Source organism: Histomonas meleagridis (genome assembly GCF_020186115.1).
Source record: "Histomonas meleagridis strain 2922-C6/04-10x chromosome Unknown contig_123, whole genome shotgun sequence".
Lineage (NCBI taxonomy): Eukaryota > Parabasalia > Tritrichomonadida > Dientamoebidae > Histomonas > Histomonas meleagridis.
The window spans coordinates 20,166-48,068 of NW_027150762.1; the positions used below are offsets into that span (position 1 = coordinate 20,166).

General features: G+C 28.8%; 5 protein-coding genes across 5 annotated transcripts; 1 reads left to right on the forward strand and 4 right to left on the reverse strand.

The window, feature by feature from the left end:
• Positions 1 to 2,723: 2,723 nt before the first annotated feature.
• GO595_001245 (Protein TSSC1) lies at positions 2,724 to 3,779 on the forward strand (the record flags this gene model as incomplete). The annotated part of the gene is made up of 1 exon (XM_067914022.1): positions 2,724 to 3,779. One exon carries the CDS (start codon positions 2,724 to 2,726, stop codon positions 3,777 to 3,779), a length of 1,056 nt encoding a protein of 351 aa, XP_067778545.1.
• Positions 3,780 to 5,943: 2,164 nt separating this feature from the next.
• On the reverse strand, positions 5,944 to 7,485 carry GO595_001246 (RhoGAP domain containing protein; the record flags this gene model as incomplete). Its single annotated transcript, XM_067914023.1, has 1 exon — positions 5,944 to 7,485. The coding sequence occupies one exon, from the start codon at positions 7,483 to 7,485 to the stop codon at positions 5,944 to 5,946; it is 1,542 nt and encodes a 513-aa protein (XP_067778546.1).
• Positions 7,486 to 9,954: 2,469 nt separating this feature from the next.
• On the reverse strand, positions 9,955 to 14,216 carry GO595_001247 (uncharacterized protein; the record flags this gene model as incomplete). The annotated part of the gene is made up of 2 exons (XM_067914024.1): positions 9,955 to 12,512; positions 13,160 to 14,216. 2 exons carry the CDS (start codon positions 14,214 to 14,216, stop codon positions 9,955 to 9,957), a joined length of 3,615 nt encoding a protein of 1,204 aa, XP_067778547.1.
• A 359-nt stretch (positions 14,217 to 14,575) lies between these two features.
• Positions 14,576 to 15,583, reverse strand: GO595_001248 (uncharacterized protein; the record flags this gene model as incomplete). The annotated part of the gene is made up of 1 exon (XM_067914026.1): positions 14,576 to 15,583. The coding sequence occupies one exon, from the start codon at positions 15,581 to 15,583 to the stop codon at positions 14,576 to 14,578; it is 1,008 nt and encodes a 335-aa protein (XP_067778548.1).
• Positions 15,584 to 20,991: 5,408 nt separating this feature from the next.
• On the reverse strand, positions 20,992 to 21,759 carry GO595_001249 (pecanex-like protein 2; the record flags this gene model as incomplete). The annotated part of the gene is made up of 1 exon (XM_067914027.1): positions 20,992 to 21,759. One exon carries the CDS (start codon positions 21,757 to 21,759, stop codon positions 20,992 to 20,994), a length of 768 nt encoding a protein of 255 aa, XP_067778549.1.
• Between the last annotated feature and the right edge of the window lie 6,144 nt (positions 21,760 to 27,903).

Consider the following 27,903-nt stretch of genomic DNA (forward strand, 5'->3'; position numbering starts at 1 on the left):
AAAGAAATGTGGATACTAGTAACTTAAATTAAAGACTTAAACTTGAACAAAAAGACAAGATGCTACTTAATAGCATAAAACAATTTAATGATCAATTAGAAAAAGATAATAATCAAATTGAAATTGAGAGGAATCAGTATTTGATGGAATGATAACCGGAGGTGAAATTGAATATATTAAAGTACAAGAGGAAGAAGAAGAAGAAGAATTTGATTATTCTGCTGTACTAGATGAAAACATAGTAAATTCAAACGTTGAAGCAGATGTTTTATTACAAAGTTTGTTGGAGCGAATGACGAAGATTCGTCACATGCATAATTATTCAGATGAAGATATCGAAAAAGTATCATGCAAGTTTATTGATTGGTTCACATTGAGTGGCCAACAGTATCCATTTTATCCAAGCAGTAAGACTTCGTCTTATGGATATTTTAGTGTATTGTATACAATTGAAGATTGGAGACCATTCGCAAGAATCGGACAGCAGATCTTATTGATACAATCCATTCAAGCCGCAGCAGAACGAGCATTTTCGAGGCTTCAAAAGGTTCGATCAGATCTTAGAACAAGAACAGAAAAAGCCCTCGATAAAACAAAACCTTTTTTTTCTAGTTTCTGAAATCGCCGTTTTTCTGCTTTGATCATCTTCACTGGCAGAGTTATTCATAAAAACCGTTTATTTAAACGTGTTCCATAACCGCTTCTATCCTTTTTTTCAAGCAAGAATTTTTTTCCTCCCAAATGTCATTTTTTTTCTCCCGTTGACAACCCTTATACTATATATAAATTTTTGAAACATTTGTTATAATCATAAAATCGCAGATCGTTAAATGTTACTTTTTTTCTGTGTTCTATATGATGGCTATACAATATTTAGTAAATTGGTAGTTGATATTTTTGAAAAATATAAGATATATATATATATCAAAATTCATGTTTCCAATTTTTTCTAACCGTAAAAGTGGTCTGTAAATGTCATTTCACCCAATTATTTATAAGTAAAGTTAAGAAAAATTCGAGAACTTAACGGTCATTTACGACTTGAAGGGCCCCTAGGGTCCTCGGGATCGTCCCGACCGCATTACGTACCTACCTTGAATCAAAACGAAATTTTTAATTTTGAATATCAACTACCTTGGAGAAGCCCAATAGTTATTCCATTACCAAAACCAAAAAAGCCAATGGACATAGAAAAATTATTTTCAGAAGTTAATCATGAATGGAAACAACAAAAAAAAAACATTCAAAAACTCACAAATTTTGCTAAGCAAATATCATTCATTGCTGCCAAATCTCTTTTATTATTTTCTCCATTTTACCAAAAGTATAGTGTATCTGATTTCATTGTCGATTTTATTAAAAATTGTCCGAATGAACAACAAATATTTCAAGTAAAAGTAGAGTTGGTAAAAAATATCTTCAGCAATACTAAACTAGTTGCTGAAGAACTTTTATCAAAAAATATTATAAATTCAATTTTTACTTTATTCAACTCAACAGAAACGCATAACTTCAGCTCAATCATAGAATGCTTCATATCAATATCATCTTTTAGCCAACAAGCAGCTTGCGCAGTCTTGAGTTTGTTTACGCCTGATAAATTTCAGATGCTAATGGAGATTGATAATTTTAATTCACAAATTATTTTTTCGATTTCTAAGCTTGTTCGAATATTTTGTTTACTACAAAATTGTAATGCAATGTGTGAGTTAATTTTCCAATCTATTTCATTCCATTGGAGTAACGCAACGATTTTTCAATTTGATTATTTAAACTCTCTTTTGCTATTGTTTGATATTTTAAATGAAGAGTGGATAAATTTTGTTTTGAACTATGAGCTGGTAGAAAAAATTTGTTCTTCTTTTTCTTCTCCAAATTCCAAAATTTCGCTTCTTTCACTTCAGTGTATTGAAAATATTATCGGTTTTAACAAATTCATTGAATTTGATTACGAACGTTTATTTCAGCTTTTTTCTGTTGATTCAACCAAAATATTTCAGTTTATACTAAATGTATCTCATATATTCCCTGACTATACTAATGCGTTCATCAAGTTCGGATTGTTTGAGATAGAAAACTTAAGATATTCTCAATTTTCATATTCTCAAAAAAAAGATTATCTTACGTGTATAACGATTATAATAAATGAAGCAAACGACAATTGTATACTTGAAGGTGCAGTTCAAAATAACTTAATTACATACATAGTGGAATTTATGGATGTCGAAAATGAAGAAATCTATGAACAGTTTTTGTGCACTATCCAGAAGATCTTGTGTTCGCAACAAAATCCTTTGTTCCATGATATGGCAGTCGACCAGTTTGTCACAGCAGATGGAATTGAAATGCTTCAAACCATCAAAGAAACTCAAAGTGGGACCATATATGATTTATGTGAATGCATTCATGGAATAGTTGTCGCACATGATGCCTGTGGACAATAAAATTTTTATGTTTTTACGAATTTTTTCTTTGCATAATAATTAAATTTGATTTCACTTGACTCTACAAACATTCAATGTAAGTATGTTTTTCATACTTTATTTCTAGTAAAATAAATAATTTCATAAATAATTATTTATAAAAGATTTATTAAAAAAATTTATTGATTATAAATTCATAAGTTAAAAGTAAATGGTAGATTAAACGGTTTCGTTATGAATTTGTCACTTTTAAAAATAAACTTTAGTCAATTTTTTAACAGTGATGTTAATTTCATTTGAATGACGAAATACGAAGCAGTTGTTTCTTCATATGCAGGCATGAAATCATGCTGTCGTCACATATCTGCAATACCTTCCATATCAGATAAAACAATGTTTGCTGTTGGATCAGCAATTGTTGGAAAAAGTAATCAAATTCAAATTCTTGAATATAATGAAATTAAAGCATCTATCCAATGCACCCAAACTCTTGATTATCCAGATGAAATTTGGTGGATTGAATGTCATCCCACTGAATCAAATATTTTTTCAATCATTTCCTCAAAGCCACGTGAAAAAAATGCAAACATCTGTAAAATTCCATCATCTTCACCAGGTGGATCGAGCACACACCAAGAAACAGAAATCCTTACAACTTTTACTTTAACTGATCCCACACCACAGCGTATCTTTTATTTGCCATCAGACTCTAAAAAATGTGTTATTTCTACCAACACTACCATTAATCTTTTTGATATTGAAGATCCAACAAAATCAATTTCCACCATAACTGATAATGAAATTAAAGGAACCAGTATCGATCAGATCCACGAAGGTATTGTTGCAGGTTGCTGTGGTTCTTCGATAAAGTTATGGGATCTTCGTGCTGGCTCAGTCGTACATCAAATTGACAACGCACATTCACCAACCGCCCTCGACGTATCGTTCAACGATAACAAACAGTGGTGGATCTGCACTGGCGGTTATGACGGTTATATCCGTTGCTGGGACTCTAGAGTCGGAAAAGCTGAATGTGAATTTCGAGCTAGTAGTCATTGGGTCACAAGAACAATACCATCAGTGTCACATGAACAGTTAATATTAACTGCTGGAACAGATTCAAAGGTTCGTATCTTTAATTCAAGTGTATTTGCATTTCAAAATGAAGGGCAACTACCAGATGGCGAAATTATCAAGTCAATAAGACATGATGATTCGGTGTATTGCGCAACATGGGCTTCAAATAATCCATGGATATTCGCATCTGTAAGTTACAAAGGACAGGTGAATATTTGCCAACTTCCAAGCCAGGTGGTTGACTCTATCTTAATAGGAGAAGATGACCTGTCGTTGTAAGAGTAAAATCGTCTATACTTCAAATTTCTTTGATTCCATATGGATAATTCTTGTTCAAAATTTCAAATTTTCTTGTCCTATAACAGATTCTTTTGCAATTAAGATTAACGAAAAAAAACAATTAATTTTTAATATTTATTAATTTTATTATAATGTGTGAAATTTAATTATTGAGTTATTATTATCAAACCCGATATTTAATGGAACAAATAAATATGCTTCGGATTAATATCAATTCATTCTTGTTCAAAAAGCTTTAAAACAGCATTATTTAACAACTGAAATGAATATGATCCAATTGTTGAAAAAAAAATCTGTTGGAATCTCAGAGCATTTTTACTAAAAATTTTTTCCAAACAAAGCTATTCAAATTCCAAATAATGAACAAAACAAATAAAAGCGCAGATGACTCGATTTCTGCAAATATGCTTCACAAAAATTATCACGTTGCATTAGTTTTACTCGTACAGCTTCAAAAAGAAAACCAAAAATTAAGCGAAAAAAATCAAATTCAATATCTTGAATGCCTTTATCAAACAAAGAGATATATAGAATGTCTTGAATATTCTAAGAGGTTTTCTGATGCTGGAAACAATCGAAAAGAACTTATGTTCTTGCGCGGCCTTTCCTATTATAAACTATCCCAATATCAAAATGCCCTCCAAATATTTGAGAAATATTCCGAATGGTCTAGGTGGGAAGAAAAATGTCAGTTTATGTTGAATCTTAATAAAAACACAGAAAGAATTATTCAAATTGGAGAACCTCAAGTTATTCCAGATCCTAACACAGTTAATATAGAAATGTATCAATCGAATTCTGTTGTTACTGTAACACTTTTGATCAAAGGACTTATAATTGATCAATTAAAAATAACACCGCTTCCATATTCACTTGATATTGTAATAGATTATGGTCATAAAAAGTTCACAAAATCACTAGAACTATATGATGAGATTATCCCGAAAAGTATGGAGCTAAACTTAACACCCAAAAAACTTGAGATTAAATTGGAAAAAGTTCATTACACAAAATGGCCAACACTTGAAAAAGCAGAATCTGATATCATTGGCGATACCAATGTTTCACTTAATGAACTGATCAAGGAGTTAGATATAATTCCAAATTATACAGATGAAGAAGCTTCAAATTTATTTGAACAATCTCAGAGCGAACTTAAGCAAAGCATCAAGCAAATGACAAAATAAACTATTCTTTAATGAATAAAATAAAATCAATAAATTTTTTGATTAAAATTAAAAAAAATCAAAAGCTGTATTGAATAGTGCTATGCTATGCCATGTGTTTCTTCATTTTTGCTTGATGACATTGTTTTGGCAGGAAAAACTCATTCGCTCGAAGCTTATTCAAAAATCCCAAATTCTGGATTTTCAACGCGACTATGAAATTTTTCAGTATAAAACGAAGTTATTGTCAGTAAGTTTTGAATGAGACCTGTAAATCAAAATTCAGCTTGTCAAATAATTTTTTATCTATAAATAAAGCCTTAATGAGCTCAACAATTATAAAAAAAGAAAATCAAGTGACGGGGTTTTTTTAGACTAAGTGTAGTGAAGTTATCCATAACAAAATCAGGAAAAATTTGATCAATTTGCCACTTCCATAGTGTTGAATTCATTTAAAAATGACGCCTTTGGAGATGATTCTTCTTGACTGTTTAAGAAATCAAGTGGTTTTCTGTAATTATTTTGATTTGAATTATTACTCATTGCCCATTCAGCAGAATCCCAGAGGTACTTTTCGCTTCTCCTTCGGTGGTTGAGTGAGATTCTCACTGGTTCAGATCTTCGACGCGGTCCTTCCATTCCCTCTAAAGAAATTGAATAAATGACGCAAACTGTTTGAAAAGTTAACTTTTCAATTAATTTCAGCGCAATACAAAAAAATATTTAATCGCAATATGACAAATTTTCAATTGAAAACACTCGGTTTTGTATTCTAAAAATTTTCAGTTTTGTGATTAATTCGGTTGTAAAAAGTATTCAAAAAGTAGATTCGGTTAGAGGGAAAAGTGTTTTCAGAACATGCGATAAACCATTTTGTGCAAAAAACAAGAATCGCGAATATATATATCGAAACATAATGTTTTTTATGAATATAACAGTAAATATTTTTAATATCAAACATAATTTTGATGAATTGATTAGATTTTTGCAAACTCTTCAATAAGTGCAATAACACTAGATTTCCTATCAGAATCTTCTTCTGAATTATCAAGGATTTCATACATCCTCTTTTCGATATCTTCTAACATTTGAATCTTTCTCTTAAGATTCTTCTTAGCACCTGAAGACTTAATATGACATAAATCATTAGGTTGAAGGTAGCGAAGTGCCGGTATTGAGTCGGCCTTAATCTGAATCCACCCTGTGAAAGGTGGAGGATTATATTGAATCATATCTGGGGTGCCCTGAAACGTTTTTCCGTTGTATTCAAAAGTCCAGTTTAAACCGCTTTGGTGCCTCAAAATAACTGTTTCATCTTGGTTAACGGTCACCCCATCTTGAGTGACCGTTTGCTTGAGTTTGCCTTCGAAAGTTTCAAGGTGACAAGGCTCATCAAGAAATATAAAACGCCAATTTTCAAATATGATCTGGGATATTGTTTGGACTGTTTTCGTGAATGAAAGAAGAGCAGTTCCTTTTTCATCCACTCTTACAAAATTTGGTCCGATGCAGATGGCAAGGCTCTTTAGATTCATCTGGTTGTCCGGGTTATCTGCAATTTTGTTCATATGTTCGGAAAGAGCTCTTAACAAATGGATATGTGCAATCGGAAGAGATTGAACAAAAACTTTCAAAAGCTTAACAGTCTCAAGGTCATTATGGTTAACAATAGAATGGATATCTTGAACCAGATATGATGGGAAAATTGGTTCATGAATTGATCGAATATATTGTTTCACAACGCAAGCCAACTCATGAACTTTTTGCTTCTCCAGGAAGCTACATAGCTCTTCCCTGTCGTTGGTTTCTTCTATTTTTTGGATAATTTTTTCAATTAACTCATAATCACCAGATTTACGATAAACACCAACAGCGCCACAATCCCTTTCAACAAGCTCCAGGAGCTTCCCGAAGAAGAATGGGATCTTTCCATCTGCGCTATCTCGCGCTAAACCATTAATTATATTTCCTTTAAAAATTGATGTTTTTGTTGGAAGAAGTTCTCGTCGAAGAGTTAAAACAGGAACATCACCAAGTTCAGTAAAAACAGTTGAAATTGGCTTTGTTTTGTCAATTGGCTCATATCCATTATAAATGACTTTTTCTTCATCTGTCCAATTTGCAGTTGCAATATGTCGACCGCGAACTCTTTTCACTGTTTCTTGAATAATTGTACTAACAACCTGAATCGGATCGCAATAAATAATTGTTTGAAAATGTAAAAATGTTACCTTAACTGCTCTTGGATCTTTATGTCGAAATTCAAGAACTGGTTGAATATTAGGAGGAGCTAAACTTTTGCTATACTCTGAAACTAGAAGGTCTGGAAGAAGCCACATATTGTATGGCTTTGTAAAAATACCATAAAGTTCTTTATCTGAAATAAAATCATCACCTAAAAATTTTAAGGATTCTTCAATTAGATCACTGACACGCATTTTGTTTGTTACTTGAATTTCAAGATAGTTAATATTTTCAAGTCTGAATGGGAAATGTATCGTAACGCATGAAACAGCCATAAAACTTTGATTTCAGATCACATGACAAAAATTATAAAGTACTTAATTTGAATTCGATAAAATTTTATCATTATTTTATTTTTATCGCTATTAAATATTTATAAAAATTGCATTACTGTCTTGCAAAATATATGATATATTCGGGTTCTATTGAAAGATATTAAAAAATTCATATAAAACATTTTTTAAAAATTTAATATTGATTTCATTATTTATTAATCAAACTGTAATTAATATGTTTTAGTAAAGATTGATTTTTGAATATCGCGAGTAAAATCTATAATTGTTAGTTAAAATATTTTAACTCTATAAAATATTGCTATATAATTGTTGGATTATTAACATTTTTAGGTATTATCATTGCATCAATAAAAAATTTGTTTTTTAACATTTATAAATAAATTCGAATTATTAACCAAAAATAATTTATATTTATATAACATTATTTATTTATATTTATTTTCAGATATTTTAAAACCTTCTTCATCACTTTCTACTTCAATTTTATGTTGGATTATCATCCACAACAACAATGCAATTAATACCGATCCTGAAGGTATAAACAATTTCATTGATGATTTATTTACTTTCATAAATGTATAATTTATGCTATTAGACCAAATTTCCTTATTATACGAAATACTAAATTTCACTTCCATTTGTGAATATTTAGGTGCTATACAAGTTGCATAATTATCAGTCACATTTGAAGCGATCACAATTTTATTCCCGAAAGCACAAAAGATACTATTTATTGACGAAGGTAATTTTTTCTTAAAAACGATTTTTATAATATTTCCACCAGTCTCAGGTCCATAATTTGGGGAAATACTTTTTATTGTTGGATGTAAACTAAAACTACCACATTGCACAATTCCATCACCTTTTAGTGGTGGATTACATACACATTTCTCATTTATTAATGTCGCTAAAGGATGACATTTACCGTAATCGATTTTGGAATTTTTATTATTTCTATTAATTTCATGAATTAATTTACTTATATTAAAAACATTTTTTTGTGATTTAGTTATATCGAAAATGTTCGATTTACTTTCTTTGTTTTTAAATGTGCAATTAATATAAGTTAAATCCACGTTATTCGTTTTTATGTTTTCATTTTTTATATCGAAAATACAAGACATTAAATTAATTTTTGTGTTTCTTCCGGAAAAAAGTATCTCAAAATTATTCTTTTCGAAATAAAAATTGCAAAATTCATACGAAAAATTCGATAAAATTAAAAGTGAATTATTATCTTTGGGATTATAATACGTATTATTATAAAAGAAAAAATTCGATAAATTCGAATTTGCTGACAACAAAATTGAGCACTTACATTTGTTATGTGATAAAATAATATACTTATAAAACGAATTACTGTTTGGTGTACTATAAATTCCTAAATTTTGTAAAATTATGTTTTGCGTAATATTCGCATTTTTATAGATCTGAATGCCACCATTTGCATATAACGAATGATTAAGTGAACATTTACTGCCAAAATTTGGCGAATTTTTAATTAATATCGATTCACAACGAAGATGTGAATTAGAATTAATATAAAATGAAATGCCGTTTTGATAAGAAAAACATTTGTCAAAAATAACATTTTTGATGTTGTGTTGTTTGGCTGTCGAATATACACCACCGCCGTTATTAGAAATACAATTGTCAAATATGGATGTTTCAATTGAAAAAATTGCATCGTTTTTATTAACAACAATACCACCACCATCGCCAGGATTAAAGCAGTTACTAAACACACACTCTTTGACATATAGTTGATGTGATGATTCAAAAAATTGTGTTTTGATTAAATTATGGTTAAAAAAAGTGGATGTAATATTCATTGATGATAATAAAATTGGAGGTAATAAGAAAGAATCAAATTTTGATTTTAGAATTTTGAAATTGAATTTATCTTGATTTGATAAAAAAAAATTAGAAAAATGATTTTTGCATAATATTGAAGATAATTTCAAACGTACTGTATTTTTTTGATTAGAAAGTTGTAAAAATGGTGATTCCGATAATGATGAAAGAAGAACAAAACTTGAAAGAGTTACATTCATATATTTGACTTAGGTGTGTTCGAATAGAGTTGGTCAATTTCAAATGAGTAATCTGGTACAAGAAATGAATTCCCATATTGGGAATGCTTTAAAACTAATAGAGCAAGGTTGTGCTGACAACAATGAGCAAATACGTCATGAGATAAAGGAATTTTTCACAATTGCCGAACAATTACAAAAAATTATTGCACAAAATGAAGTTTCATCCATTAATAATGTAAAATATAATGAGCTCGTAGCAATTGAACAACAGAAACAACAAATTCAAGAATACTTAGAACATTTTGACCAAAAAATTTTAGAAATCGAAAACAAAATCAGAAGTGTTCTTGATGAAACATCACCTTTGTTAAACTGCTAAAAATAAAAACAAAAAAATATAAAACGACTTTATTTACCAATCTGATGATGTATAACCTGACGAGTTATCAATTTTATATATATCCATTCCAGATTCAGAATTACTTTTAACATCTTCATCGTCATCACTTTTTTCTGGCTGAGGAGAAGGAACAGGGGGCGATGGAGGTGGTGGTTCTGAGTCTTGTGAAAATGATTGACTTTTAATATCTGATGAAGATGATGAAAATGAATTTGATGAAATCTGAACTGAACTTGAATCATCGCCAGAATCATATACATCAAACACATAACCCTTCTTCTTTGATTTCTTACCCCTCTTCTTCTTCTTTTTATTTTTTGATGAATATGAATATGATGATTCTTTCTTATGTTTAATGTTAAGTTGATCTTTTCTATGATACCAAAGAAGAAGAACCAAGAAAGCAGTTCCAATTATGAAAAGATGTGTTGATAGCGAAAGACTTGCAGCTAAAAATGGAACACCAAATGAATAAGAATTAAACAGTTGTGGGTAGTATTCGATAATCTTATTCATCTTAATGATGTTAATAATATCAAAGAGTTTTTCGACAACATCACCAAAGCAACCGCCGACCGATGAAATCAACCGCCGAGTTTCAGTCAAAAACTTGGTGGATTGATTGAAAAAGTATGAATTCAATTCATTTACATCGTCGTAAAGAACCAAATATTGAGTGCTCAAAGAATTTAACGATTCGTTAACTTGATTCAGTCTGTTAACCAAGTCTTCTTTTGTTGTATCGTTTGCATTAAGTATTGACATTATTTGATTAATAAGCTCAAACAAACCCGTTGAAAAGAATTCATCAAATGATTGCTTAAATGGCATATCTCCAAGTTCAGCTGAAATTTGGTCAAGGCAATCTGTAATTTCAGTTGGGAGCTCAAAGCTATTTGCAAGCCTAGAGAATGCACTAGTGATATCAACGCTAAGCTTAGAGAGATTAATAACATTTGGTAAATTTGCAACTTCTGTAAATCCAAATTCTTGTTCACTGATTTGTGAGTACAAACCAGGAATGTTTTCCATTAACTTAATTTCGTCTGGATTAAAATCGATTTTCAATCCTTCAATATTTCCAGTAATCAAGTTATTGGTTACACCAGCAAATGATATTGCAGGGATTTCTATTGTATTGTTTGGAGCTATTTCTTTAACAGCTGATTTCAAGAGTCCATCCAAAGTATCGTTTGTCAAATTTCCAGTTTCCAAACAAAGTCCGCCAATGATTGTTGCGACAAAAGCAACGAGCATTAGCAATGTGTTAAATATGAATGGGCAAACAGCAGAAGCAGATGAACAACATCTTGCAGTTGCATTATTAAAATGGAAACAAAAGTAATATAACAATGCCGTAACAATCATACATGCTCCAACTGCAATATAAATACCTTTCCATGTTCCATAATAATTACTAAGTTGATCAATGAATTTTCCAAATCCTGAATCATGACTCGTTGAAGGTTTGTTAGCATAATCTCGAAGTTCATTAATAACTTCATCAATACCTGCAGTACTTGGATCTATAAGTGATGCACTAATATTCATAATTTCGGAACTCAGTGTATCGGTAAAACCGCAAAAACGATCAATTTCCTTTGAAATGCTGTCGGTTTGTGATGAGATTTCACTAAGTGCATCTGAAGGAGTTTTGAAATCAAATGTACCACCAGATGGAACATTTGGATAGCCTTGGGTTTGCATATCTTTAAGGATTGCATTGATTTCATCGTTTGTATTGTTTGCTTTCTTGATAATATCTTGAAGTTGATTAAGATAATTTTCAATTGTAATGATAACATTTTGTGAAATGGAATAAATTGTACCATTAAAAGTCGAAACTCTGTTTGTCATGTTTACAAAGTAAGGATTTAACATCTGATAAATCATTCCTGTGTTACTTCCATGGAAAATTGAGTTTAAACCTTCATAAAGTGATTGGCAAATCTCTTTGAGGATAGTGGATTCAAGAATTGTCATTGGCTCGACAAAATAATCTGCGCCTTGATATCCCATAATAAAGAAAACTGATGAAATGATAATACAGGCGATACACAAGAAAGCAAATATCTTCAGAAGACATGATGGTTGGGCGTAGGCCTTTGCTTTCCAAATGAAACAACATGCGAAAAATTGGAATAAGAAGAAAACAGTTGCTATGAGCCAGATAATAAAAACAGATAAGGAGCTATTAATGAATCCGAAAATACTTCCAATTACATCATTTGCAGTTTGAATTTGAATTCCTAAATCTTCAATGTTAAGATTAACACCAAGAAGGTCTTCTAATTTAAGAATGTTGCCTTCCTTAACCACTGGATCAGCTGATGAATTTGTAGTTGTCTCGATTGTTGTAGATTCACCACTTGATACAGCAAACTCACCTAATGCATTTGTAATTTCTTGAGTGAGATCAACACCACCAAGTGCATGTACTACTAATTCTTGAACTAAATTTGTAAAATCGAGTTTTTTTCCACTTGATTCAAATCCAGCGAAACTAATTTTGTTTGAATGTAAATTAGAAAGCGCTTGTAACCATACAACTACAGTTCCCGTATGCTCAGCTATTCTATCAGTATAAATTGATGAGATAGCCTGAACTAAAAGGAAAAAGAGAACCATAATTTTGTTGTGGGATTTTTGAGTCAATTATATTCAATTTCTTCAAAAAAATCAAATTCTTGAACATAAAAGAAACTATTTCCAATATTTTTGATTTATAATATAATATAAAATATAGTTGGTGTTTATTTTATGTTTTTTCTATTATTTTATGATAAATTAAAAAAATATTTGAGTTTTTATAGATCAATTTTCCCTATTCAAAAAGTAGCAATTTTTGAATGAGATTGTGTGCTTTACTTTACCGGGGATCTGGTTCAATTCCGATTTTTAATGATATCCCCGCCAGCAACATTGACAAAATTCAAAATTTCCATTTTTTGAGCAGTTTACAACAAGTTTCCAACCATTATTTGAGCTTTTTCAAATCTGCAGAACTCTTTTTTTGAAAAACTTGCATCTGTTTTATCTGTAAATCACAGTTTAATATTTAATATTATTTTAAAAAACAATAAATCACTTAAAGGTTAAAAAGTGATGATTATTTAATAATATAAGTTATATTATATTAAATTTTACTAAAAGTTTAATTTTTGAAATGAGCTTTGATTCTTTGAAATTGAAAAGCTCATCTGTGTTAGTACATAACTATCTAATTTGCTCAAATCTTTCATTAATACTTCGTGTTCAATTGATTCTCTAACCAATTCTGCATGAACCATTTCTAATTCTTTATGCATTGTTGCGTATTTCTTCTTTTCTGTTGCATATTTTTTGGCAACGCTTTTTATTTCTTTGATTTGTTGTTTTTGTCTTGTCGTACAAGATTCTAATGTTGATCGAAGTTCTTCAACTTCATTTTGTAGTTTTTGCATTACTGAAATGTGTTCATTTTGTTTATCCATTAAAATTTTTTGCTTTTCTGATATCTTATTCATTATTCCTTTCCTTGAATTAGAAATATTTTTCTTATCTTCTTGAATGATACGATTAATTTCATCACATTTATTGTTATGTTCTTGATCAAGTTTAGTAAGTTGTTCAATTAAATTTTGAATCTCTTTTTGAAGATATTCTTCTTCTTCTTGTGTCTTTGCTAGAAGTTGTTCGATCATTTGTGTGGATGTTTTGGAATCTTCATCGCGTTGTCTAATAGCTTCTTCATGTAATTGAAGAGATTCTTGGTGTTGTTCTTCGAGTTCTTTGATTCTGCTTTCAATTGCATCATATTCAGAATCAACTTCTTGTTCTTCTGATTGAGGTTCTTCTAGATTAAGTAATTCTTCGTTCAATGAAGCAATTTCTTCGTCATATTGTTCTATTTCACTTGGACTATTTAATCCTAAAAAGTTTTCTTCTATCTTTGTTTGAAAATCATTAACTTCTGTTTGATGTTGTTGACTAATTCTGTCAAGTTCTTCCAGGTGTTTTGTTCTTTCTGAATTTTTTTGGTTAATAAAATTAACATCAATATCTCGAAGTTGACTAATAAGATCTTCGCACTGACTTCTATATTCATTTTCTTTTGCATTCCATTCAGATTGAAGGCTATTTAATTCGAACAATTTATTTTTTAATATATTTCTTAATTCTTGTTTTTGAATTCTTCCTCGTATTTCTGGATTCGTTGGTGTATTTAAGTTGATTTGTTTTGATGTAGATGCAAAATCAGATTTTATTTCAGGAGTTGTTTGATTCATGCTCATTTTTTGATGTACGTTAAAGAATACGTTTGTAAATACGTTCGAACTTCGAACGAATTTTTTCCTTTAATTGATTGTGATACCTGTGTTGTTTTTATTTATCTTTATAAGAAGGAGTGTTGACCTTAACAATAAATTTCTTCATTCAGAAAAATTTTGATATTTATTTTTTTAATTGTCAAATTTTTTTTCTTTGTTTTGAAGATTCAATAAATTCACAATAAAATTTTAAATGTATACCTTAACAATGTTTTTGACATGTTTTTCCTTAACAATGTTTCTGCAAAATCACTTTACTTTTCCAATAATTTCGAAATTATTTTATATCAACAATGAAAACAAAGAAATAAACAAATTAACATTTAGAATTTGAAGAAGTTACTCAGTATATCGGACAGAGAGCCAAACCCAAATGGATTCCATCTCTCGAGGTATGCCAACCCAACAATTGTTGTCCCAAGCACAAGAAGCGGACTCCAAGATGCAAAAAGTAAGCCAGCAGAAAGCAAAAACATTACAACCTCAAGAGTTTGACGCGGGTTCTCCCAAAGAACTCTTTTATGGAACGAAGCGATAAATTTTCTGAACGATGAAATAAAATCTTTAGAAGATATCTCATTATTTGTATTTTCAAAAGATCGCATAATTTCTTTCTTTTTGGGTGTCTTTGCAAAAATTTTATAAAGCCCATGTATAGCTAGTATAAGAAATATTGCACCACATATCCATACACCGAAATTGAAAAATCTGAATATAACCGAAAACAATAAAACAACAGGAAAAGTTATCGAAAAGGCAAGACTTTCATCAATAGATATTAGTTCTTCTGCTATTTTTATGAGAAGGACAAAAAATGGTGATATTTGACCTATGGAATCAATAATGGATGTTTCAAGTGGAACTGGTCTGGGTTCAGTTTTGGTAAGACCAACATTGCTTTTGTTGAAGGATTTAAAGAATTCATTCAAAGAATTTGATTCTAATACTTTCCTTTGTAAAGCTAATGAAAGTGTATCACATTCAACTTGACCTTGCTTCATAGCATCAGTAAGCAATGAAACAAGATCAATAAAAGGTTTGCTTTTGTCTGGATCAGAAATCATAATAGAAGTTTTTACATTTGTTTCAATTTCTATTGCATTACAATCATAAATATCAGATTGCTTTAGTTCTATAATTTCGTTGATATAAATTGATACATTATCAACTCCTTCAATTGAAGGTTCCAAATAAATTCTTCTGTTCGTTAGATATAATACTGATGGAGTATAGATTGCTTGATTAACAACTTCTTGAATTAAGTGACATGTGTTATCACTTAATATTATAAATTCATCTGCAAGTAGAAATCCTTTTCTTAAATCAGGCATTACAGTAAACGGTTTTGACGAACCGTTTGGTGACCGTTAAAGAGATTTTAATAAATTTTCCAACATGAAAACAGTCCTCAAAGATGAACTTGAGGAAAAGGCACTTCAGGATGTGTTAAGTGCTAACAATTTAAAATATATTGATTCAGTTTGTTGTGAAACAAAATTAGAGCTAGTTTGTTTAGAATATTGGAATCAAATTATTACAAATCTAAATTGTTATTTCGAAAAAGAAGATTCATTTAATATCTCACAAGTTCTAGGTACAATAATTGAAGTTCTTAAAGGAGCTGATGAATTACAATCAGAATGCCTTGATATATTAGAACAATCATCATTTTTCCAAAATTTACAGAAAATTCTTTTATTAGGTGATTTAGAACTCCGAATTCAAGTGTTTTTTGTTCTTTCGGCTTTTTCAGATAAATCCAGTAATTTTTGTACATTAATTTTGAAGAATGGACTAATCGCTCAAATTCTTACTTCTTATATTGCCAACATCCAAGCTCTTCCAAAAGAACTTATGCAATCATTTCTTCATTTTCTTGGTATCTTTAGTGAGGATTCAAGTGATTGCAGATTTACCATTTCACACTATGACGTAATCAACGTTTTTGGTACTTACCTCATCAACTGTGATGATTTCGATATTATAGAATCCATTTTGAACTTTTTTTATTCCTTTTTTAAATATCATGAATATGGTGATTCTTTTGCTACCACCCAAATCAACAAAATATACTCTATTATTGGTTCTTTATTCCAGCGTGCGATCAGTCAAAAATTTCCAGTCGAGAAAGTTCATACTTTTTTTCGGAAATCTTTTTGCATATTAAATTTTTGTTGTTGTGATGAAAATGAAGCAACGATTTCCTGCTTAAGCGGCGTTCCTACCTTTCTAATTAATTCGATTCAGTCTCAGTTTTTTGGAGATGCCAAAGATTTGATTTTCAATGCGATCGATCATTTGCATTTAATTTTTGTATATATTTCTTTTGAAAAATTGAATACGATAATACCGTTAATTAACTATGGTTCGTTTGTTTCTTTTCTTGATGCAAATGAACCACAACTTTTTGATTTTGTCGAAATAATTATTGAGAAAACTTTCTTTTGTTGTCCTTCCTTAATTGTGGAGTTATATGCGAATACTGATTTGGCTTTAAGAATGAAATGCATAACTTATAATGTCTGTTTTGCAATTAAATGTTCTTGTGCAAATTTGTTAATTACTTCAATAATTAATGCGCCAAGATTAGATGTGTTACAATTGTTTTTGAATTGTGAAATTATTGAAACATTAGTAGATCTAAGAGATGTTAAAACACTAAGAAATGCGAATTATTTAAATGACGCACTTATGATATTGTGTAAAGTGTTACCAGAGACAGATGAAATGAGGTCTTTGATTTTATCTGCAATGGGATAAATATTATTATTATTAATAAAAAATATTATATTAATAACTATGAAAAATCTTAGTAAAACATTTGTTTTATGATAAAAATGTATATATATTTTTAAATATTTTATTAATCACAGGATGAATTCCCATCCAACATTTAAAAACCTTGTGCTGCTCCGGATCATGTGTTGGAGTTCATGCATGAAGCATGCTACGAATGTACAAATGAAATTAATTTCATTTATAAATGTTATGTTTGCCACAAGTCCCTTGGTGGGTTGACGATAAGAAGACATTGCAGTCATTGCGTAAACAACCTTGTTGCTCATAAATGCGATTTCTGCGGTGGCTCGTCTGTTTAATTAAACAATTACAAATTATATGGTTATCTTTTCTTTCTTTTAAGTAAATCACACTGTATTAACTTATAAAATGTACTTAACATATAAATCATCAACTTTATATAACGATTATTAATTCATTTCAAGTAATGTTGTCATAAAATTTTAATTTGTACTTGAAATATTTCCAGCATATACTACACTTTGCAAATGTAGTGCACTTTCAATCAGCTAACAATGTGATATATAGTAATATTGCTTAATCGATTTACTGGAAATTTGATAAAAATATAAATGTTTTCATATTTTAATATTATTTTTTAAATGATTCACAAATAAAAATTTAGTGGGGTTGATGTTTAGTTTTAATTTTCAAACATCTCATGTTCTTTCATTAAAGGAATACCACATATCGCCGATACAAACGGTCATTAATTTTCACTATAAACCGCAATGTCAAATGAACATATAATCATTGAATTCCAAATTCAACAGCAAACAAAAAACACAGAAAAATCGTCATTCCTCTCAATGATTTATTGGTTGTTTTTATTCTTCACACAACAAATTTTTATAGAAGAAAATTGTACATTAATTGTTAACGCTAGCGATATTCAAGAAGGTACATATAAAGAATATAAAGATAAAGCGAAAATACTCGAGTTTGATAATGTTACTAATGTTCCAGAAAATGCATTTGAAGATTGGCCTTATTTACGATTAATTAACATAGGAAGTTGTGTAACTTCGATTAGCTATTCATCGTTTGCGCATTGTTTATCATTAGAAACTCTTATCATTGCAAATCTAGAAATAATTCCAGGCCATGCTTTCGCATTTTGTTATAACCTAACAACAATTGATTTTGGATCAAATTTAAAATTAATTGGAGATCTTTCATTTGCGGGGTGCATATCATTAACTAATCTTACTATTCCTGATACAGTTATCACTGTTGATATGGGTTCATTTCAGAGGTGTACAAAATTAGAGAATGTTATCTTTGGTTCAAAAGTTGAAACAATTGGTGGGGTTTCATTTATCGAATGTCATTCATTAAAAAACATTAAATTTGGCGAAAGTGTAACTTTCCTTAATGAGTTTTGTTTTTCAAATTGTTATAATTTAACAGAAATTTCATTTCCAACTCCAATTAAAATTATTGACTTTCATGCATTTACTGAATGTTATAATTTAGAAACAATAAATTTTGGCGAAAGTGTTGAAGAAATTGGTTTTAATGCATTTGAAAATTGTATTCATTTAACAAAACTTATATTTCCTACTTCGTTAATATCAATTAGTTTTAGGTCATTTTATAATTGTACTTCATTAAAAGAAATTGTTTTGAATGAAAAGTTGATATCAATCGGATCACATGCTTTCTGCAATTGCTATAATTTAGATAAAGTAATAATTCATAATAATGTTGAATATATTGGAGGATATGCATTTGAAGGATGTAAATCATTAACAAGTTTTATAATTCCTAATTCAATTAAAGAAATATATGAATTTACATTTTATAATTGTGTTAACTTGAATAATGTTACATTAAATGAGAATTTAACATCAATTTTTATGAATTCATTCGATAATTGTATTAAATTAACACAAATTATTATACCTAAAAATGTAAAACTAATTGGAAATTCTGCATTTTTTAATTGTATTAATTTAAAGAATATTATTTTCGATATAAACGAAACGAATATTAACAATTCATTACAAATCGATGAAAATGCTTTTGCAAATTGTTATAATCTTATAAATATTAATTTACCAAACTATATAACTAATATTAAATTTGGAGCATTTGAAAATTGTATTAATTTAAATGATATTAATCTTAATTATAATATTAATGTTATTGAATCGAAAGTATTTTATAATTGTACAAAATTAGAAAATATTATAATTCCTAATTCAACAATTACTATCAAATCGAATGCTTTTGCTTATTGTTTAAGTTTAAAGAAAATAACATTCGGAAATGAATTAAAATATATTAATGAATATTCATTTTATAAATGTATTAATTTAAATGATATTATAATTCCTAATTCGATTTTGTCTATTGGAAAATTTGCATTTTCGAATTGTTCGAATTTAGAAAATATTAAAATTGGTAAAAACTTATCAAATATTAATGAAAATGCATTCGCTAATTGTTTTAATATAAAATGTGTTTATTATTATGGTGAAAATGAACCAACTTTTAATATTTCCGTTTTTGATAAAAATTTGTCTTTGAATGTGATGGTGAAAGATTCATATAAAAATAAAACATTTTGTGGAGTGAATATTATAAAAGGTAAAATAATTAATGAATGTCCAATTGATGATGAGATTATATCTAAAAATAATAATAAAAATTTAATAATTGGTATTGTGGTTGCAGTTGTTTTAGCTGTAATTATTATTGTGGTAGTTATAGTAGTAGTAATGCGTAAACGAAAATCTGGTGATTACGAACAACTTCCAGAATCAAAGGACAAAATTAGCGTTTATCAGTAAACACTAATTTGATTAAACTTTTTTTTTATAAAATACTTTTTATGTAAATGTGAAAAAATTAAAGGAACTTAAAACATTCTTTAATTTATGTGAATAAAGAAGCTGAAAGATACATATTTCATAAATTAAAAAATTATACAAAATGGAAATAAACCAATGTTTCGAAATTAAAACAATAACAGAAAAGAAAAGAATATGAAAACATTTGGAGGATGTTCATTTTATCAGTATATAGTTATAAATATTTTAGTTTCGATTCATCAAACAGATTGGAAGCATTGTGCTTATTAATTTTTTCCATGCACACAAAAAAATAAACGTTCACTGCTGCCGATCAAAACAGTTTTGTACAAACATGAAGGCGAGTCTTCCTTCATATGGAATTGCAAATGTACTCATAAATCAATACTTTAATTTCATTGGCCAAGAGCACTTAAAACAACAGGCACTAAACTTTTTTACAGATGACAGTGTTCTTGATTTTAATAATGTTGTATACAACGGTAAAGCTGCAATCCATCAAGGGCTTAAGACAATACCTCCGTTTTCATATTCAGTCACTAGCTTTGATTGTATGAATGTTCCCAATATGCCAATCGTTTTGATTGTTATAACTGGTTACTTATTTTTTGAGCACAACGAAACCAAGAAATTTCATTCTTCTTTTTACTTATTTTTTAGTGGAAACAAAGCAGTTATAAAAAATCAAATTTTAAGATTTATTTCATAACTCAAAGTTTGACTTAATGTTAAGAAATTCAAATGCTCACATAAGTCGTTTATTCATGACATTCCATGTTAGGCCAAAATTTGTGAAAAATGATTTTGAAAAATTAATTTGTTCTACAAAACGGAAATATATCTTGTTCTTTATAAAAGTAAATTTTTTTATAATTGCATTTTATTTTGTTTGTCAACTTATGTCAAATCAATCTTTAAAAAAAAAAATTTTTTTTGGAGGTCATTGACCAAATTCATGACTTAATTCGTCTGATAAACAAGACATCATATAAATTTTGTCATTAACTAAATAAAATAATCATATAGATCTATAAACATATCAAAATGGTCGAAGCAAAAAAACATAAAATGTTCATAATCAATCAAGAAATAAACAATAAAACGTATATATACAATTTATTATATTAGATTGTGTCATCGAAGCTTAATGTAACAGGACATATCACTTCGGGGTACCCCGTGGGGGGACTCGCCGATTGGGAAATGATGTTCCTCAGCGTGAACTGATCGAATTGTACGCTTCCTCTTTCTCTGTCTTCTATTTCGAAATATACTGTTTCATTTATTTGCTCAGCCCATATCCCTGTAACCACCTGAGGGTTCAATCTTATTAATTTAAAAGGTTGATTTTGTAATGAGAATATCATATATTTGATTGTGGTCCCACTTTCATCAGTGACTTGTCGTATTGTTTCTATTTCTTTTTCCCTTTTAGCGATAAGCTCAGTCCATCTGGTATCATTTTCCGGCATTAAGTGACAATTTTCCAATTTATTTTTTACGAAATCAGAAAGCAAATTTACTTCTGTTGGAATCATGTCACTTGCATCTCTTACAGCTATAGCCAGTGCAGTTCTAAATGCTTCGATTAGTTTTGGTTCAACAGATGCAGGAATCCAAACATAAGAAGATAATCCCAAAGAATAAGTCGAGAAATATTGAAACAGCTTCCATTCGAATGCTCCTGATATCTTATTCATAGCTTCATTCATTGCACATCCCACGGACAAAACAATTTTTTTTAATTTTACCTTATCGTTGTATTCAAACCATTCGTTAAGTAAACTATTGAATTCATCCGGATAAACGGTCTCGAAGTCATCGGGGGGGACTATTTCATCGTCTTCTGTCAGAACGAACGTTAACACTCTAAATAAAGCTAATAATAACATTCCTTGATGAAACTTATCGAAGAACAATCTTTCTAATTGAAATGAATAAACCTTATAAGATTTTATCATAAATTGATCTGTTAATGTAATCCATTCACAACTATTTAATAATAAAATTTCTTTTTTTGTAAGTAATTTTGGAATTCTAAAACAACAATTTAAAAATCGATAAATTATATTCCAAAACAAAGATATCAAAGGCGTATAAATAGAAGCGAACAAGAAATATTTGTTATTCATATCTTCAATACCATTTCTAATTACATTTAATTCATTTCTATGACATAAAGTTTGATCAGTAATTTCCAAACCTCTTAATTGATAAATCACATATTTATTACCATTTGAAATCACGTGAATTATCGCATTAAAATAATCGTCGCATATTAAAAAGAAATTATTTTCATTTACTAAAGGTATAATACCTTTCGAAATTTTTTTCGAGAAATTCGCTGATAATGAATCACTAATTACTTTATAAAATAATGAATCGCCTAATTTCTCTTCAAAAGTGTTTTTCTCAGACCAAAAAGAAGAAGGTCTTGAATAAGAAGGAATAAAGAATGAACTTCCTAACAATGGAATAATTGGAGAAGTCATTAAACATGAAGTAATCACAACAATAATTGTTAATTGTATATTTCCAATCATAAGAATTAAGCATAAAAATTGTATAATGTTTGTAATCGAATGAAATGAATATATACTTTTAACAAATGATATCTTATCATGAAATTCATTGATCTTCCAATAAAAAATTAATGTAATATAAACTTGAAAAATTGGGAAATTAATAAAATTATCACTAACTATATTAACAATTAATGACAATATAAAATGAAATGGATTCCGATGTATATAACAACTAATATGAATACATAATGATATATATATTATCGATTCAATCCATGGGTTTAAACCAAAGCCTTTGCCTTCACTTCGTCGAAATATCGATGATAATGTTAATGGAATAAAGATAAACTTTTCAACGACTTTTGAGATTTGCATATATTTACAATATTTCGAAGAAGGATTAAAAAATGGTTCAGAAAATACTTTAAATGGATATCTTGAGACTAAGTTTGGTAATATATAATAATTTATTATCCCAAACACTATAAATATTATCATTGTAACTAATGAAAACATACGACTTTCTGTAAAATCAAATTGTAATAAAACTAATATCGTTATTGATGATAAAAATGCAACTAAAAATGATATTAAAAGTTGCTTTAAAACACTTCGATTAGGTAATATTAATTCCATGTTATGAAATATTTTATTTGATATTATGGAATATGAGAAAAAATATGACGAAAAAATACCAAAAAATGATGCAAAACTTGTGGCAAAGCGCATAACAAATTCTTGATGATTAACAGATGCCACGTGATGCATAACAGTAAAAATAGAATGGATAATTAACATAATAATAATTGACACATGTGATGAATTAAGTGAAATTGAACTCGTTTGCCCATATAAAAGATAATTAATGGTATCAATAAAGAATTGCCATATCTCTTTGGTATTACCAAACATACCAACGGCATTAAAAAATGGAAACCCTAAAATAATGATTTTGATTAACGTGTGAACGTATTCAAAAATTTCCGCCATTTGAATATGGCTCTCAAAAATTGTTAGCGTTAAATTTTTGATGCCCTCTAAATTTTTCAGATATTGAATGACAAGATTCAATACCATATACAATATGACATGAAACGCTCGCGAATAAGGTGCAGACCGCTCAGAAATAGAAACAGCAAAGCTGTCAGGATTGGGGGACTTGATTAATGCAAAGGTAGCACTTGCTGTTGTAAGAAATAAAAAAACATTTTCTTGAAACGTATCAAACGAAATATTAAAAAAGGCTAAAATACCACAGAGAAAGGCTGCAATGGGTGCAATTATGCATTCAATGACTGACATCGGTCGATCAAACCATAGTTCTAAATCTTTACGATTCCAGGTGATGAGATGTGTAAAACATAAAAAGCGAATGGTGGTAGGAACGGTAGGATGATGCGTTTCTGTATGTGTTTCTTCTGCAATATTTGTGAGTTGCCCACTTTGATATAATTCAAAAAAATGAAATAGTTCTGATGGATTGTAACCTTGTTGAATTAATTCTGAAACAACAGTGTTTATATCTGTATTGGAAAAGTCAGTAATTCTATTTCGTATATTCCAAACTGCTCTTGATATCCCAAATGGCGGTGGAACATCATATTGACTAACTGTAGAATTAAGCGTTTCTTGACTAACAATACGATTGCCTGATGGGTTTTGTTTATCAAATTGGCGATGAAAACTATAATTAATAACTTTTATCAATAGCCATATAAAAGCTGTTATCCCTGGATGTAAATAAGAAACTAAATTATTAAGTCTTGTAGAATCGCTTGGAATTATTGTTGTTAAAACTAATGGAACCAATAATAACCAAATATAAATAATTGTATGAATCCAAAAAATGATATCTGGTGGATCTTTATAGAACGTGTATCCACCTGTTATACAGGGAATTACACGTTCTATAAAAAAATTCATTAAAGAACGATGTCCAATTTTCATCCCAAATATGAATAAACGGTTTCCTTTCCAAGAAAGAAAATATTCGCAAAATGGAATCATCGAGTTCCAAGTTCAATAAACATCTTCTGTTCAATTTATTTAATGAAATGAGAAACTGTGAAAATAGCGAAAATAAAAATGATGTTTGCAAAATTTGTAATTGGCTTTTACTTTAAATACTCCAAAAGCACACAAAAGATGAACTACATCATGACACACATATTTGTACGTTAAGACCAATTAACGTATTTTTCAAATATATCTTTTATACTGAGGGATTAAAATCAAGTCGAAATCAACATTTACTTCTGGATTTAGTTTCACTGTGGTATACAAACCAAAATTGAATTACAATTCCGTCATAATTGATGTTTGTTGGTTTTTTCAAGTTTTCAACTTGGGGAGCTATGTAAAGTTTACAAAACCACTTTAAACCGCAATTCTTGTAAGAAGTTTTTTTTTTGATTAATCATAATATGTTTTATAAACACAATCAATTTTAAAAATATACGTTTTATTCCCAAGAATCGCCAACAATTAAATTTAATTAAATGTTTGCATATGCAAACGACATATTTAGAGTTTCTCATTATAGAAAAAGACAAAACGAAAAAAAAAAAAAAAGATTTTTGCTTGGGGTGTACGATGTTTTATTATATATTTATCTAAATTACATTTGTTGAATATATTTCTCTTCTTTTAAATCATCTGCAAAAGGATCTTCTTCAATATTTGAGATAGATATTCCTGTTGTGAATGTGTTTGTGGTTTGGTTATCATTTTTGTTGTTCTGATATTTCATTTTCATCAATTTCTTCTTTTTTGTTTCTAATTCGAATCAATAATATAATAAGTAATGAAATTATAATAATAACAATAACAACAACGCAAACGATTATTATGATAATTGTTGTTTTATTATCATTTGTCTGAATTTCATTTCTATAAATAAATGTAAAGAAGTTCGAATAATAAATATAATAAGTTGAATACATAATTACTGTTTAATCATAATATAGAAATTCTGTTTCAATATAAGAAAATGTTGAATTAAATATGGATAATGAAAGTGATCTTGTTTGCGTCTCATAATATGTAAATGAATAAGCAAATGTCAATGTATATGTTAATGTATATGAAGATGAAAATGTCATATCGCTTTGAAATGATGCAGTAAATGTATTTGATTGAGAATATGTATTTGACTGAGAATATGTATTACTTTGACTAAATGTATGTGATGCTGAAAATGTATTTGTTTGAGAATATGTATTACTTTTACTGAATGTATGTGATGCTGAAAATGAAATCGTTGGAATTGGATTGCAGTTCCCTTCGAGAGAACCATAAACAACACGTATTCCTCCAAATGTTTTTCCTTTATATGTTGAATATGTTATAACTGTTGTTGTAACACCCTGAAATGAATTTTCTCCAAAACTTTGTTCTGTCTCACCATAATAATAAATGCATTCAAGTGCAAAACAATTACTAAATGCTGATTCGCCAATTTCTCTTATTCCATAGCCAAGTGTTAATATGCTTAAATTAGAACATAATGAAAATGCTGAACCGCCAATTGATATAACTGCATTTGGAATTGTAATGTTTTTGATTGATGAACATGATGAAAATGCTGAACCACCAATTGATGTAACATTTTCCCCAAAAATAATCGTTTCTAATTTAGAACATGAAGAAAATACATAACCCTCAATATTTGAGACTGAATTCCCAAAATTAACTGAAATAACTGATGACCATTCGGAAAATGAATTACCTGGAATCGTATATATTCCTTCACTGATAATTATAAATTTAGTGACATTTTTATATTCATCAATATCATTTAAATCATTTGAATTTATTATTGTTAATGTTGAATTACCATAAAATAGTTGAAAAGAATTCATGAAAAACATAACAAAAATCAAAACATTATTATGTTTTTTCTTTTCGTTCGTTTTCAATACATATTTGGTCAAAAGCAGTTTCTGTACGTACAGAAATTTCTGAAAAAAATTGATATAAACCACCACAAGCATCATTGAAAAAACAGCGGTTAAAAGAACATAAACACTGAACTTAAATGGTCGGTCTTTTTTATCGTTTCGCATCAATGGAAAACAAAGAAATTCATCCTGGATGAAAGATATATTCCCATAACATCGATTCAATGTTTGTTTTGATATATTGTTTCGAATAAACATGCTGCTTACAAAAGATTTATTTTGATTAATTGAAAAATATAATACTGGAAATTTTATTTTGTCATAAAAGAATTGATGTATTCTTGGTGTCACTTACTGTCAGTCAAGGAATTTGAAAATAAGCTGGTTTTAAAGTAGAATTATTGTTAAATATATCAAAATTCTCATACTTAATTTCAAAGATTGGAACCTCTGCATTGTATGTATGAGTGAGCCCTTCTTTGCTTGGTCCATTTTTCATATTTGATATTTTTGGAGTGGTAAAAAATGGGGTTACTGGTTCTGTATCGGTTGTAAACTGCTTGACAATGTTCGTAATGAACAGCAAATGAAGGATTTTCATCTTTCAAGACCTAATATAGTTGAGGGCCTTTACCAAATACACATCGGCCAATACAAAAGTTAAAAATCACACGGTTAACGAGTAAAAAAATTCGGCGTTTTCTTGAAATTTTTCAATTTAACCTAAATCTTCTTGTTTCAATATTTAAAGACATCGATGTCTTTATCGATAAAAGATACTGAATTAAATGATTATAAAAGACACTTTTAAATAATATAATGAATGCATGTGATAGAGTGGAATTTGTTGATTAAAATGGTATCTTTGTTTTTGATAAAAACTTTTTCAAAGTTGTTAAATTTTATAATTTATAAGAGATATGAGTTTTGCGTAATTGAATTTTGTTTTATATAAGTTATATTCATTAAATATTTCCTAAAATATATTTATACTTCATATGATATTCTATATCAATGGTGCTTCACAATCGTTTGATATATTATAAAGTAATTTTAATTAACTTTAAATATAATATCATAAAATTCGAATGATTTTCATAGAAATAGTATATCTTTGATTTAATGATTCTCTGCATAAATGTAACTTAATGATTACTATTCAATATCATTCATTTTTAATATTTAATAACTTAGAAAAATAATAATTAATTATAGGGGGTGGAAAAAGTGCGTTCGTCAGCCTTTTTTTCAATGAATAAAAAAGTAAAAGAAAATTTGTTTATTTATTATGCTATGTATTCACCATGAGTTTCAATTGTAATTAAAAGTCTGTTCATCCATTCATTATATACGGCTCTGCAGGTGTCTTTAGGAATACTATACAGTAATGCCTCAACCTTGTGAGAAAGTTGATCTTCATCTTCAAACGACTCACCTTCGAGCATTTTTTTAAAATATCCGAACAGAAAAAAGTCAGATGGTGCGAGATCTGGCGAAAATGGAGGTTGCGGAAGCCTTTTAATGCTTAATTTATTTAATTTTTCATGAACCAAATGAGGTCTGGCGTTATCCATATGCAAAAAATATACCTTAGTTGGAATTTTTTTTGCCA